Here is a 13,184-nt window from a genome sequence, read left to right on the forward strand (position 1 = left end):
TCCTTGCAGTCCAAGGGACTCTCAAGAGTCTTCTCCAACAACACAGTTCAAAAGCATCAATTCTCGGTGCTCAGCTTTCTTTGTAGTCCAACTCTCACATCCATACATGACTATTGGAAAAACCATAACTTTGACAGACGGACTTTTGTTGGCAAAGTAATGTCTCTGCTTTTGAATATGCTATCTAGGTTGGTCATAACTTTCCTTCCAAGGAGTAAGCATCTTTTAATTTCATGTTATCATTAACATAAAGGAAAGAAAGAGAATTTGATATATACACCTTTGTATATGCTTCTATAAAAATAGACTAACTCTGAAAGAATATACTAGGTGAGGCAGTTGCCACTGGGAGAGGAACTGGAAGGAGAGAAACCTAATTGTGTGCCTTTTTGCAATATTTTAATTTTTTTCTTCATATTCCACGTGAAATGAATACATTTCAGTTCACTGCATGAATTATAAACACAAAGGTAGATAGATGGGTAGTGAAATAGTGAAATATTTCACATAAACATTTGTCATTAGGAGTCAATTAGAATCTCCAAAACAGATTTTTATTTTGAATATTCCTCAAATGAGCACTGTATTCATTGTCTAAAATTTTGTAGTAGTATTTGATTTTGACATGACTTTTGATCTTACTTGTATAAAATGATGAAATCCTTGCTTTTAGAGTAGGTTCTCCTTATTCAACTCTAATTTCTAGTGCCTGACATCTGGTTAGAGCTCAATAAATTTTATTATGCCGAATTATCCTTCAGTTTCTTAACTAAGACTCTTCTCTCAAAGTAGAATGATTTCTTTCTATCCCCCAAATTAGGGTAGATTAGTCGTGTTTGATGAACGTTGCGTTTTTCTATCCCAAATTAGTATTAATGATTCTACCAAGAAGTGGCTGTCCTAAAAGGAATGCATTTCTCCTTTGTATTTTTAATCACTGAGATTATAACTGTCATTATGGTATCACTGAGAAGTAATTAAATTGTATTATGTATTTAGACTTTCTAAAGAAGATAAAGCCTTTTTGTGGGAGAAACGTTATTATTGCCTCAAACACCCAAATTGTCTTCCTAAAGTACTTTCAAGTGCCCCAAACTGGAAATGGGTTAATCTTGCCAAAACTTACTCATTGCTTCAGCAGTGGCCTCCATTGCATCCACTGACTGCCTTGGAGCTGCTTGATTCAAAGTAAGTTAACTGTGGTTGAATTTATTTGTTCTGTTTTATTGTTATCAATTTTTCTGGCAAGATATTATTTACAGGATTAGTTCCCTTTGTTTTAATGTGAAGGCAGTATAATATAAATGCGTAAATGCATATTTCTATACACATCTTCTGTGTTCAGGTTATTAAAAAGGGATGTCATATCATTGAAAACTAATCTAGAGAAGTTGTAAATTTTGAATAATTTGTTTTATTTTTATGATATGGGTCAGAATTTATTTTCATGATCTTAAAGTTTTCTAAACAGTCGCAAAATTGGATTTGTGTATGGGACAATATGATTTTTTCCTAAGAAAAAAGATGAAATACATTGCTTTTCAATAGCTATTTGAGCTTTCTTTGTCAGGAATGAATTGAGATTGTGTCTTTGGGGAAAACAGGTTCATTAGAAATCATCGTCATATCTTGATTTTGTGGTATGCTTCTAGATTTGCTGATCAGGAAGTGAGGTCCCTAGCTGTGACCTGGATTGAGGCTATTAGTGATGATGAGCTTACAGATCTTCTTCCACAGTTTGTGCAGGTAAGTTTTTTACTAGGTTATCTACCCTTCTTATGCTCTCTCCAGTTTTTATGAGTAGGGAGGGATCTTGCTAAGGGATCTCATTTCTGTTTTGATTAAAAGTATTGAATACTTTGGTTCAGTGGGGATGTTAAAGTGCATTGCATTTGAATTTAGTGTGAAATTTTTTCTACTATTGTCAGCTGCCTTGCTTGAATACTATATATATATGTACCTAAAGACTTGAGGTTTTCTTTCCTTTTTTTTTAAATTGGCCACTTAAACATAGCTAATGAATGTTATTCCCAAGTCAGTGTACTTTTCTGCTTGATTTCATTAATTTCACCTAAATTAATTAATCTGTTTCATTTTTCATTAGTATCATCTTTCCTCAACAAGAGTAATCCTTGATTTATATAGTTTATATTTTGATAATTTTATCCTAACAATGTAGTATGGGTTTGACAACTACTGATTCTTATTTTTCTTTGCATGTAGGCTTTGAAATATGAAATTTACTTGAATAGTTCATTAGTGCATTTCCTTCTGTCCAGAGCATTGGGAAATATACAGATAGCACACCATTTATATTGGTAAGATTTAAATTTTCTTAAGTACTTTATTTCTGTTCCTATTATTTGTGCAAATGACACTCAAAAGTCTAAACAGTATGCTCAGACTATTTGCTGTTGATACCAGATGTTTTATTGAAGTGACTATTGTAAAGAAGCTAAGCTTTTATGTATTTAGAAATAACACCAGAAGTAACAGAACCCTCTATTGCAGAATTACTTGGCATGTTAGAGCTCTGTAATATTGAAAGAGTTTTTCTTACTTGTATAGCTTAAAATTAATTCCTAGATACCCCAAATTAAACTTTTTATGCTGATTTTTGAGAGACATTAATCTAGTTCTTGGAAGTGGCTGACATAAATATTTTGCTGTATTAGGCTCCTCAAGGATGCTCTGCATGATGCACGGTTTGGTGCCCGATATGAACATGTTTTGGGTGCTCTCCTCTCAGTAGGAGGAAAAGGACTCAGAGAAGAACTTTTGAAGCAAACAAAGCTTGTACAGCTTTTAGGAGGAGTAGCAGAAAAAGTAAGACAGGCTAGTGGATCAGCCAGACAGGTATGTACCCACAGAGGGAACATAAATGTTTTGATGTTAAAGACTCTTTGCAGTGCTGACAAGTTAAGCTTTTATTCTTTTTCAGTAGACATCCACCAGAACTTACCTATGCTGTCTTAAGCAGATTAATTCAAAGGTTGCTTAAAATCTATTGGAAAAGATTTTATATCCTAACTCAGTTCCCTTTCATTTCCATGCTTATTAATTTCTTTCCGATCAAAATTGTTCTTTCGTATTGTTTTGCTTTCTCACTTTTTTGTGATTATAAAAGTAATAAAAGTATGAATTGATGCTACTGTTGAAGAAGTTCAAATGGATAAGCTTACAAGCTTACAGAGTAAAAAATTAGGACGTTTCCAGTTTTGGTTTTTCCCTGTGGGTATCTTCTTCATGGTTTATATCCTGCTTGGTCATTTTATATGGCTTTACACATATATACACTTAAGTGTATATACAAGTTTTTGGAGTTGAAGAATTATAATTATAGAAACATATATATATATATACATATGGGTTTTTTTTTTTTAGCTAAAATTCACTATTTTAACCAAAGTGTACAGTTCATTGATTGTTAGTACATTTATAGTGTATTGCAATTACCACCACTATCTATTCCAGAATATTTTCATCACAACAGAAAGAGAGCCTATATATACCACAAACCCCCTCACTCCTTATTCCCCTCTCCTCCCAGGTCCTGTTAAGAACTAATATGTTTTCTATCTCTATGGATTTACCTATTTTGGACATTTCATATAAATGTAATCATGCAGCATGTGGCCTTTTGTGTCTAATTTCTTAGCCTAATGTTTTAAAGATTCATTTATATTCTGGCAGGTGTATTTAATAGTGTTCCATTGTGTAAATAATAGCACATTTTCTTTATCCATTCATCTATTGATGGACATCAAACTTGTTTCTATTATGTGACTATTGCTGAATAGTGCTGCCGTGAATATTTGTGTGTAAGTTTTTTGTTTGAACATCTGTTTTCACTTTGCCTAGGAGTAGAATTACTATATCATATAGTAATTCTGTGTTTTTTGAGGAACCACTGAACTGTTTCCTAAGGTAGCTTCACCATTTTATAATTCTGGTATAATACTTGTAAGGTATGAGGGTTCAGTGGTAAGAATCCGCCTGCTAATGTAGGAGATTCAGGAGACATACGGGTTCAGTCCCTGGGTCGGGAAGATCCCCTGGAGAAGGAAATGGCTACCTACTTCAGTATTCTTCCCTGGAAAACCCCGTGGACAGAAGAGCCTGGCAGGCTACAGTCCATGGCTTCCCAAAGAGTCGAACATGACTTAGTGACAATCACAAAAAAAAAAATGAGGATTTCATTTTCTCCATATCCTCACCAAAATTTATTTTTAGTTTTTTTAAACTATAGTCATCCTAGTGGATGTGTAGTGGTATCTCATGGTAGTTTTGATTTGCATTTGCCTAATGGCTAATGATTTGGAGCTTATTTTCATTTGTTTGTTGGCCATTTGTATTTCTTCTGTGGAGAAATTTCTAAGTCCTTTTTAATTGATTTGTCTTTTTATTGTTGAATTGTTAGAGTTCTTTATGTATTCTGGACACTATCAGATACACTGTTTATAAATATTTTCTCCCATTTTGTGTATTTTTATTTCCTTCGTAATGTACTTGGATGCACAGAAGATTTTAATTTTATGAAATCTAAGTTGTTTTTTTCTTTTGTTGCTTGTTCTTTTACTATCCTGTCTAAGAATTCATTGTCAAATCCAAGGTCACAATGATGTACACTTACGTTTTCTAGGAGTTTTATAGGTTCACTTTTAAAAAGTCTTTGATCCATTTTGAGGTTATTTTTGTTGTTGTTTGTTTGCTTTGTTCTATGAGGTAAGAGTCCCAGCTTCATTCTTTTACTTGTGGTTATCCAGGTGTTGCTACACCATCTGCTAAAGGAACTGTTCTTTCCTATTGAATAAACTCAGCACCATAGTTGAGAATCTGTTGACCATAGTTGTATGGGTTTATTTCTGGACTCTCAGTTCTGTTCCATTGATCTATATCTCTGTCTTCACACTGTACTTTTTTCATTACATACCTTTGTAGCAGGTTTTGAAATCAGAAAGTGTGAGTCCTCCAACTTTTTCTTTTTCAAGATTGTTTGGGTGTTTGGAAGTCCCTTATAATACTATATGAATTTTAGTATCAGCCTTCCCATTTCTGCAAAAAGAGCAGTTGGAGTTTTGATAAAGATTGTGTTGAATTTGTAGATCAATATTTGGGAAATATCACAATCTTAGTAATTAATAAATCTTTTAGTTCATGAACGTGGAATATCTTTGATCTTTAATTTCTTTTAGCAATAATGCTTTTTTAATTTGTAAATTGCTTTTTTTTTTTTTTGACTTGGAGAATTCATGTCAGTACATATAATTATACTTTTTGTTTCTTAATGAGAACATAGTATTACAAGGTATGGTAGCATAAATTATGAACCATTACATCTATGCAGGTTGTTTATACATTTTTCTTTTCCTGAACAGTTCTGTGATGAACTTGAATGTGTAAGTGTTTGCCCTTTTGCTAGTATTCCTTTATAGGATAATCCTACAGATGAAATAATTCAGTCAAGAGCTAATTCATTTTCAGTTATAATAGTTTATGTTAAATTACAATATCAAAAACAAACATTAACCAGTGAAGACTCCACTCCCCACCAATAGATTATGAAAGTATCTATTTCTGACCCTGTTCCCAGCACTGGATGTTATCTTAAATTTTTCATCTGTTAGATAAAAATTGGTATCTCGTTATTATTTAATCTCTATTTGTTTATTTGACTGTTAGTATTAACAAATATGTTAAATATGAGCATATGTACTTCCCCCTTATGTTTATAGTCTTTGCTGTAAATTTTATTTTTATAGTAAAATTAACTTCCTTTAGCAATAGCTGTTTTTGACCACATGACAGTTGGGCATTTAAAAAATTGGGTCCACATCATGCTTTTGTTGTCTGAAAAATAGGTTTTCATTTTCATTATGTACTTAAAATATCAATTTCTTTCACTAGGTTGTCCTCCAAAGGAGTATGGAACGAGTACAGTCCTTTTTTCTAAAAAGTAAATGCCGTCTTCCTCTCAATCCAAGTCTTGTGGCAAAAGAATTAAATATTAAGGTGACATAAAATACTTTAGTTCATATTACATTTTCAAATATTGTGTAATAAAAAGGCAGGTGGACAGGTATGCTTAAGGCAAATGCAGTACATAGGTTGGTTATAAGTGCATAGGTTGGTTATAAGTACTTCTGGTTGTGTGTTTGTGTAAGATCTGTTTTTATCTCAGTATATGCTTATCTAATTACCATTCCTGAACAAAAAAGCAGAATGAAATTATTTATTGACTTGAAATAAATTATTTTTTGCTATGGTATAATAGTTGCATATGTTATAATTCCAATGGTAAAACTCACCAGTCACAGGTAGGCAGTTTTTTACCTTCCTTGTGAATGGCCATGTGGACTCTTCAAAGGTTTATCACACTTTTTAGAGTCATTAAAAAGTAGTTGTAATATCAAAATTGAGTAATTGTATTTTTAATTGGGCTAATAATAATACAAATAATGGATTTTTCTCTAACATGAGTTCAGCAAAAGCAACCAGTTAATTCATCCATTAGAGTCTGTTATTTTGAAAGGAGTCTCAGATTTAATTTTTTTTAAAGTTGACATATGGCTACTCTTCATTGGACTATAACAGGGGGTGACTGGGTTGTATGTACGTCACTGAAGGTGGGGGTAGTGGGGATTACATTTTCCCTTTGGATTTTGTTTGTTGTTTTTTTTAAATTACTCTCACAGTCTTAAATTAGTTTTTTAACCAGTTTAATTTTAAATTTGATCTCTCCTAATGAGTTTGTTCAGTTTATTTTCATTTCCGTGTTATCATTTTAATGCTTAATGTATTGTATTTGTAGTCATGTTCCTTCTTCAGTTCTAATGCTGTGCCCTTGAAAGTCACAATGGTGAATGCTGATCCAATGGGGGAAGAAATTAATGTCATGTTTAAGGTGAGCAGAATAAGGTGACTTTGTTTGTTTGTAATTTAAAAATTTTTTTCTCAAATTCCTTTTTCAGAATTGGAAAAGTAATTTTATTTAGTGTTTAATGAAATTGAATAACTGTGAAAAATTATTACTGCTATAAACTGTTTCCAAATGGATTTGGGAACAAGTGCAACTCTGGGCTAGAGCTGCTGCATATGGCCATCTTATGCTAGTTAAGTAGATCACAGCTCCAGGTAGTGCCTTTCACCCAGAGTATGATGTAAATGGTACACCTTAGAGATGTGCAGAGTAAAATGGCAAAACTATGAACTGGCACTGTTTTTGAAAACATGTAACTTACCTGTGGGAATCTGTTACCAATCAGAGCTTCCAGGTGCATGGTAAAGGGGCAGCAGTAAAGAATCTTTCTGCCAGTGCAGGAGACTTAAGAGACATGGTTCGATCCCTGGGTCAGGAAGATCCCTTAGAGAAGGAAATGGCAACCCACTCAGTATTCTTGCCTGGAAAATTCAATGGACAGAGGAGCCTGGCAGGCTACAGTCCATTGGATCGCAAAGAGTCAGACACAACTGAGCATGCACACACATGCATTAGCAATCAAAGTTTTCTCTGTTGCAGTCACAGTTAGTATTATTTTTAGGAAAGAATGTAGAGATTTAGTTAATTCAATGAGTTTGATTAGTCAACTACTTTTGATATATATAGCAAGTTCCCATATACTCAGATCTGGTTTTGGACTCCATTTTATTTTACTGATGTCTTTGCCTTTTCCTAAAACAGTCTCATCTTTTTGAATACAGTAATTTTGTATGTTGTAATTTTTTTAAGGCAAATTAACTCTTTTTTTCCCCCCATAATTTTCTTGGCTCATTTCAAAAATGTATTTATCATTAATGTGTTTTAAACTTATTTTATCCAATTTAAGAAGAAAATGAAAACTTGATGTAATTCCAGTTGGAATTCATTTTTGGAGAGCTAACTTTTTTTTAAAGTAAACTGATCATTGTAGATTCATAGTTCACTTTAAGAAATTACACAGAAATCCTGCATACCCTCTACACAATGATATTATCTTGTCTAATATTACAGTTAGGATGTTGACATCGATACAGTCAAGATATGAAATATTTTGATCATCAAAAAGATCCCTCATATTGCCCCTTTAAAAAATTGAATATAATACTTATACTGTAAAACCTAGTCTTTTAAAGTGTACAGATCAGGAAATTGAGACATAAAGAAGTTAAGTAACTTTCTCTGGGATGCTACAGAAGAATAAAAAGATGGTTCAGGTCATTTTATTCTTTACTCTTTTCTCTATTCCCTTCTCCCTACTCCTCCCCCCTTTTTTATATATAATCTATTAAGGCTTTTGGAAATATACAAGTTTCATTTTGCTTCCTTGATTTCAAGGTTGGTGAAGATCTTCGGCAAGATATGTTAGCTTTACAAATGATAAAGATTATGGACAAGATCTGGCTTAAAGAAGGACTAGATCTGAGGATGGTAATTTTCAAATGTCTCTCAACTGGCAGAGATCGAGGTAAATCTGTTAGATGTAGTCTTTTTTTTCCCTTGGATAATGCTCAGAGTGTTCGTGCTCGCATGGTCCTGATGCTGGTCTGTGATCTCAACCATATCACTTTGCTTTCTCAGGTTAGAATGTATAGACTTTATCTTATCAAAAGGAAATCAGGTCAGAGACTTCCCTCATGGTCCAATGGTTAAGACTGCCTTTCCTCTACAAAGGGGCACAGGTTCGATCCCTGGTCAGAATAATTCCTCAAAAAGGGGGCGATCAAGTAAATTTAAGAATTCTTGCTGATATTGTATAACAACTCAATGAGTAGCCCTAATCTTGCAAGACAGTACGTCTTATAAAATGGAAGTCACTTTATCAAGAGAGATTGCTCAACATGAGTCTGTCATTTGCTTGGATTAGTTTTTCTGTCACCATACTTATTTCATATAGTTGAACTCTTTTCTCTTATGGAATTCTGTGTAATTTTGTAGGCAGTGAACTTCCTCCTTTTTATGTTGTTTTTAACACAAGGCTTACCTTGTGCCTTGCCTTGTGCTAAAGCTTTGCATTTGTGTTAACTTTCTGTGTCCTTATTTTTCAAATGAAGAAACCACATTCACATGGTTAAAAACTGAAGTTTTTAACAAGTGCCTTAGCCTAAAATAATCAGTGTATAGTAATCCTCCCTTCTCCAGGTTCAGCAGTTGTCTTTAATACTTACCAGACATTGCATCTTCTCTGCTGGATTCATTTTAAGTTCCCTTAGAGGATAATTGTACTTTGTATCATTATGAACTTTTATCGATTGTTTTGTACATAGTAGTTTGTATGTGTGTGTGTTTGATAAAGAAATTAGAAATTTGTATGTATATTAAAATTTTGATTAATCATACTCATAAAATCGGGATGCAGATATTCATTGAAAAAGCATGTCACTGTGAACTATAAATCAGATGATGTAATTAAGCAACATAAAAGATTCAAATGAATTCACTCTGCCATGTGTGACTAGACTACTGGGATTACAACCTGGCCCTGAATGCTTTCTTTTGAATGCGTTCTTTTGGAATGGCCTGGAGGCCTTAGCCTAGTCCTTTCTTAAAAGCAGGTCTCTGTATCTTTTATTCTGTATACACATATAGTAAAATATCCATATAGCCTGTAATAGAATAAATTGGAATCCTAGTTTTCACCCACACCTCTTGGCAGCCTGGCCCCAACTATAATCATTTACATAGGTTTCTGAGACTAATTTTTTTTATTTTTAAATTTTTTTTGCCATATCGCACAGCATGCAGGAATCTTCGTTCCCTGACTAGCGATTGAACTTGTGACCCCAGCAGTGAAACTCTGAGCCCTAACTCAGAGAATTCTCTAACTCAGGGAATTCTCTTTCTGAGACTATTTTGTGTATGTTCCAACATGCATAATAGTCTTTCTTTTAAACACAAAAGGTACAGTTCTCTATGTGGATTTGTGTTTAAAGACATATATATTTTTGAGATTTTTCTACATAAGTACAGCATTTACATTTCAGTAAGGAAGAGAAAACATGTACCTGAGACTCAGACACATCACAAAGACCATCTTAATCTGTTCTTCCCTTTGAAAGGGCTTCCTATACTCTGAAACACTCTTACATTGCCCAGATACATGCTATAGAGAAGCTTCTTTTGTGCTGAAATGGGACAGCATGTATCTTATAAGTAGCTTTATTAGTGGAATCAGTTTTACCTAGTTTGTAATTAAAATTGTTACTCTTTGTGGGGGTAGCACATGGATATACAGATATAAAGTCTCAAATAGTCAAATTCAGTTTTATATCTTGGGTACTTCTGAAAATAAAATAGATTTTTATATTGATAATTTTGATTGTTCACACTTCCTAGTATGGGCTGCCAGAGTTGATTTTTTAAAAATGATTATTCTTAACTGGTATCTTATGTCAAACATCAAAAGCTGTGTGTTTGCAGGGATACATTTTCACATGTCTTAATGTTTTGTTGCTAAAGGCATGGTGGAGCTAGTTCCTGCTTCAGATACCCTCAGGAAAATCCAAGTGGAATATGGTGTGACTGGATCCTTTAAAGATAAACCACTTGCTGAGTGGCTGAGGAAATACAATCCTTCTGAAGAGGAATATGAAAAGGTAATTAACTAGTCTCCATATTCTCAACTGCTTTCATTTTCAGTGACTAGTCATTCAGTTTTAAGTTGTGAAAACAGCATTTTTCTCCAAGTAAAGAAAAGAATAAAAAACAATGCTTTTAATGGCAAGGATCTGAGTGAAACCAATACTAAATTACAAAAAAAGATAAAAATTCCAAACATATATTTAGAGGCCAGCAAAACCAGAGGTATTTTTATAACCCAGACTGTTATATTTCATGAAAATATGATAATAGAAGATTGTGAAGAAGAAGTAGAAGATTCAAGCTCTCTGAGCTTGAATTCAGGTCCCAAGTCACTCACAAACTATAAGAATCAGTTGACTTAACCTCTTGTGCTCCAATGATCTTTGCTATAAAACAGTATAGTATATATTATGACTGTAAAAAGTAATGTATAAGATAATTGTGAAAATTAAATGAATTAATATATATGTAAAGCACTACATAAAATAAATTCTATAATTGATATTCTTCCTGTAGGAGGCATCAAGTTTTTGTTTAGTATACTTTTGAATTACATAATAGGAAAGGGAAATCTCTTAGCACATAAGGCTTCTAACAATCCTAAATTGGTCTAAGGAAGACTCAAGAACACTTTCAATGGTGATACAGGTCTCAGTTTTAATGAGATCCTGAAAGTGAAAGTGAAGTCGCTCAGTCGTGTCCAACTCTTTATGACCCCATGGACTGTAGCCTACAACGCTCCTCTGTCCATGGGATTTTCCAGGCAAGAGTACTGGAGTGGGTTGCCATTTCCTTCTCCAGAGGGTCTTCCCAACCCAGGGATCGAACCTGGGTCTCCCACATTGTAGGCAGATGCTTTACCATCTGAGCCACCAGGGAAGTTGATATATTACATTTGCAGATAGATATGTACAAATGCTGCCTCTTGACCCTATGAAAGTAAAGTACAGAAATCTTGTCCTCTTTTGGTCTTTACACTATTTAAGAGCTCTCTCTTGTAGTTTGGGACAAAAACCCAGTGTTTATTTATAGTAATACTAGCTCTGTGATTCTGGATAAGTTGACACAAAATAATTGTCAAGTTGTTGTTGTTCAATCACTAAGTCGTGTCCGACTCTTTGCAACTCTGTGGACTGCAGCATGCCAGACCCCCCTGTCCATACTTTAAGTGGATTTTATGCACTTGGCTCTTTTATGTGCTTTGCTTAGTAAGAGGGAATATAACACAGTGGAATCTCATTGCCTGGGTTTAAATCTTGACTCCGCCACTTAACAATGATGTAATCCTGGGCAGATAATCTCTATTTTCTTCAGTTTCCCTTGTGTGTAAAATGGCAGTATTAGTAGTATTTACATCACTATTGTAAAATTTTAAATGAATTTAATATGTACATATACACACATACATACAGTTTATATGCATGTTTGTGTCTATATGTCATATTGAATTTATTTAAAATCTTATAACAAAAGAATGATGTAAATACTATTTACACTAATGTAAATAGTATGAGTGTGTATGTAGAGAGAGACTAGTGCAATGCCTGGTTTGTGATAAGTGCTGTGTAAACATGCTCTTATCATCATCATCATCACTAATAATTTCTACAGAGTTATGGAATAAAATTAATCCCATGAGCATGTAGTCCCTTATGATTTTCACTTAGAAATGTGGTGTCTTGAGAATAAATGCATGTGCTTTTAACTCAACATTAATAAAACGAAGATCATGATATCTGGTCCCATCACTTCATGGCAAATAGAAGGGAAAAAAGTGGAAGCAGTGACAGATTTTATTTTCTTGGGCTCCAAAATCACTCCGATGGTGATTGCAGCCAGCAAATTAAAAGATGCTTGCTCCTTGGAAGGAAAGCTATGACAAACCTTGGCAGCATACTAAAAAGCTTTTTAATCACTTTTAATCACATCACTTTTCCCACCAATGTTCATATACTCAAAGCTACAGTTTTTCCAGTTAACTATGTATAGATTTGAGAGTTGGACTATAAAGAAGTCTGAGCGCCAAAGAATTGATGCTTTCAAATTGTGAAGCTAGAGAAGATTCTTGAAAATCCCCTGGACTGCACAGAGATCAAACCAGTCAATCCTAAAAGAAATCAATCCTGAATATTTCATTGGAAGGGCTGATGCTGAAGCTGAAGCTGCAGTACTTTGGCCACCTGATGTGAAGAGCCAACTCATTGGAAAAGATCCTGATGGTGGAAAAGACTGGAGGCAAAAGGAGAAGGGGGCAGCAGAGGATGCAATGGTTAGATTAGTATCACTGACTCAATGGATATGAATTTTAGCAAACTCTGGGAGATGGTGAGGACAAAGGAGTGGGATGTGCTGCATTCTGTGAGGTCGCAAAGTGAGTGAACAACATGTGCTTTACATTAAAATGTGCATTGTATACGACTTTATCCTCCTACGTGAACTTCCTGACGTTCAAGCTGGTTTTAGAAAAGGCAGAGGAACCAGAGATCAAATTGCCAACATTCGCTGGATCATGGAAAAAGCAAGAGAGTTCCAGAAAAACATCTATTTCTGCTTTATTGACTATGTCACAGCCTTTGACTGTGTGGATCACAATAAACTGGGGAAAATTCTGAGAGAGATGGGAGTA

The 13,184-nt window shown here is 34.1% G+C and overlaps 1 protein-coding gene across 3 annotated transcripts in view; it reads left to right on the forward strand.

Annotated features, from left to right (window-relative positions):
- PIK3C2A (phosphatidylinositol-4-phosphate 3-kinase catalytic subunit type 2 alpha) overlaps nt 1-13,184 on the forward strand; it is a 78,571-nt gene that overhangs the window by 52,716 nt on the left and 12,671 nt on the right. For all 3 annotated transcript variants that reach the window (XM_068989362.1, XM_068989364.1, XM_068989363.1), the window contains 8 exons: nt 1,000-1,188; nt 1,653-1,746; nt 2,224-2,318; nt 2,676-2,856; nt 5,908-6,012; nt 6,812-6,904; nt 8,315-8,444; nt 10,436-10,572. In XM_068989362.1, the coding sequence (XP_068845463.1) occupies nt 1,000-1,188; nt 1,653-1,746; nt 2,224-2,318; nt 2,676-2,856; nt 5,908-6,012; nt 6,812-6,904; nt 8,315-8,444; nt 10,436-10,572 (1,024 nt within the window). The remainder of the gene's footprint in view (nt 1-999; nt 1,189-1,652; nt 1,747-2,223; nt 2,319-2,675; nt 2,857-5,907; nt 6,013-6,811; nt 6,905-8,314; nt 8,445-10,435; nt 10,573-13,184) is intronic.

The sequence above is a fragment of the Capricornis sumatraensis genome, chromosome 16 (genome assembly GCF_032405125.1).
Source record: "Capricornis sumatraensis isolate serow.1 chromosome 16, serow.2, whole genome shotgun sequence".
NCBI classification, from domain to species: domain Eukaryota; kingdom Metazoa; phylum Chordata; class Mammalia; order Artiodactyla; family Bovidae; genus Capricornis; species Capricornis sumatraensis.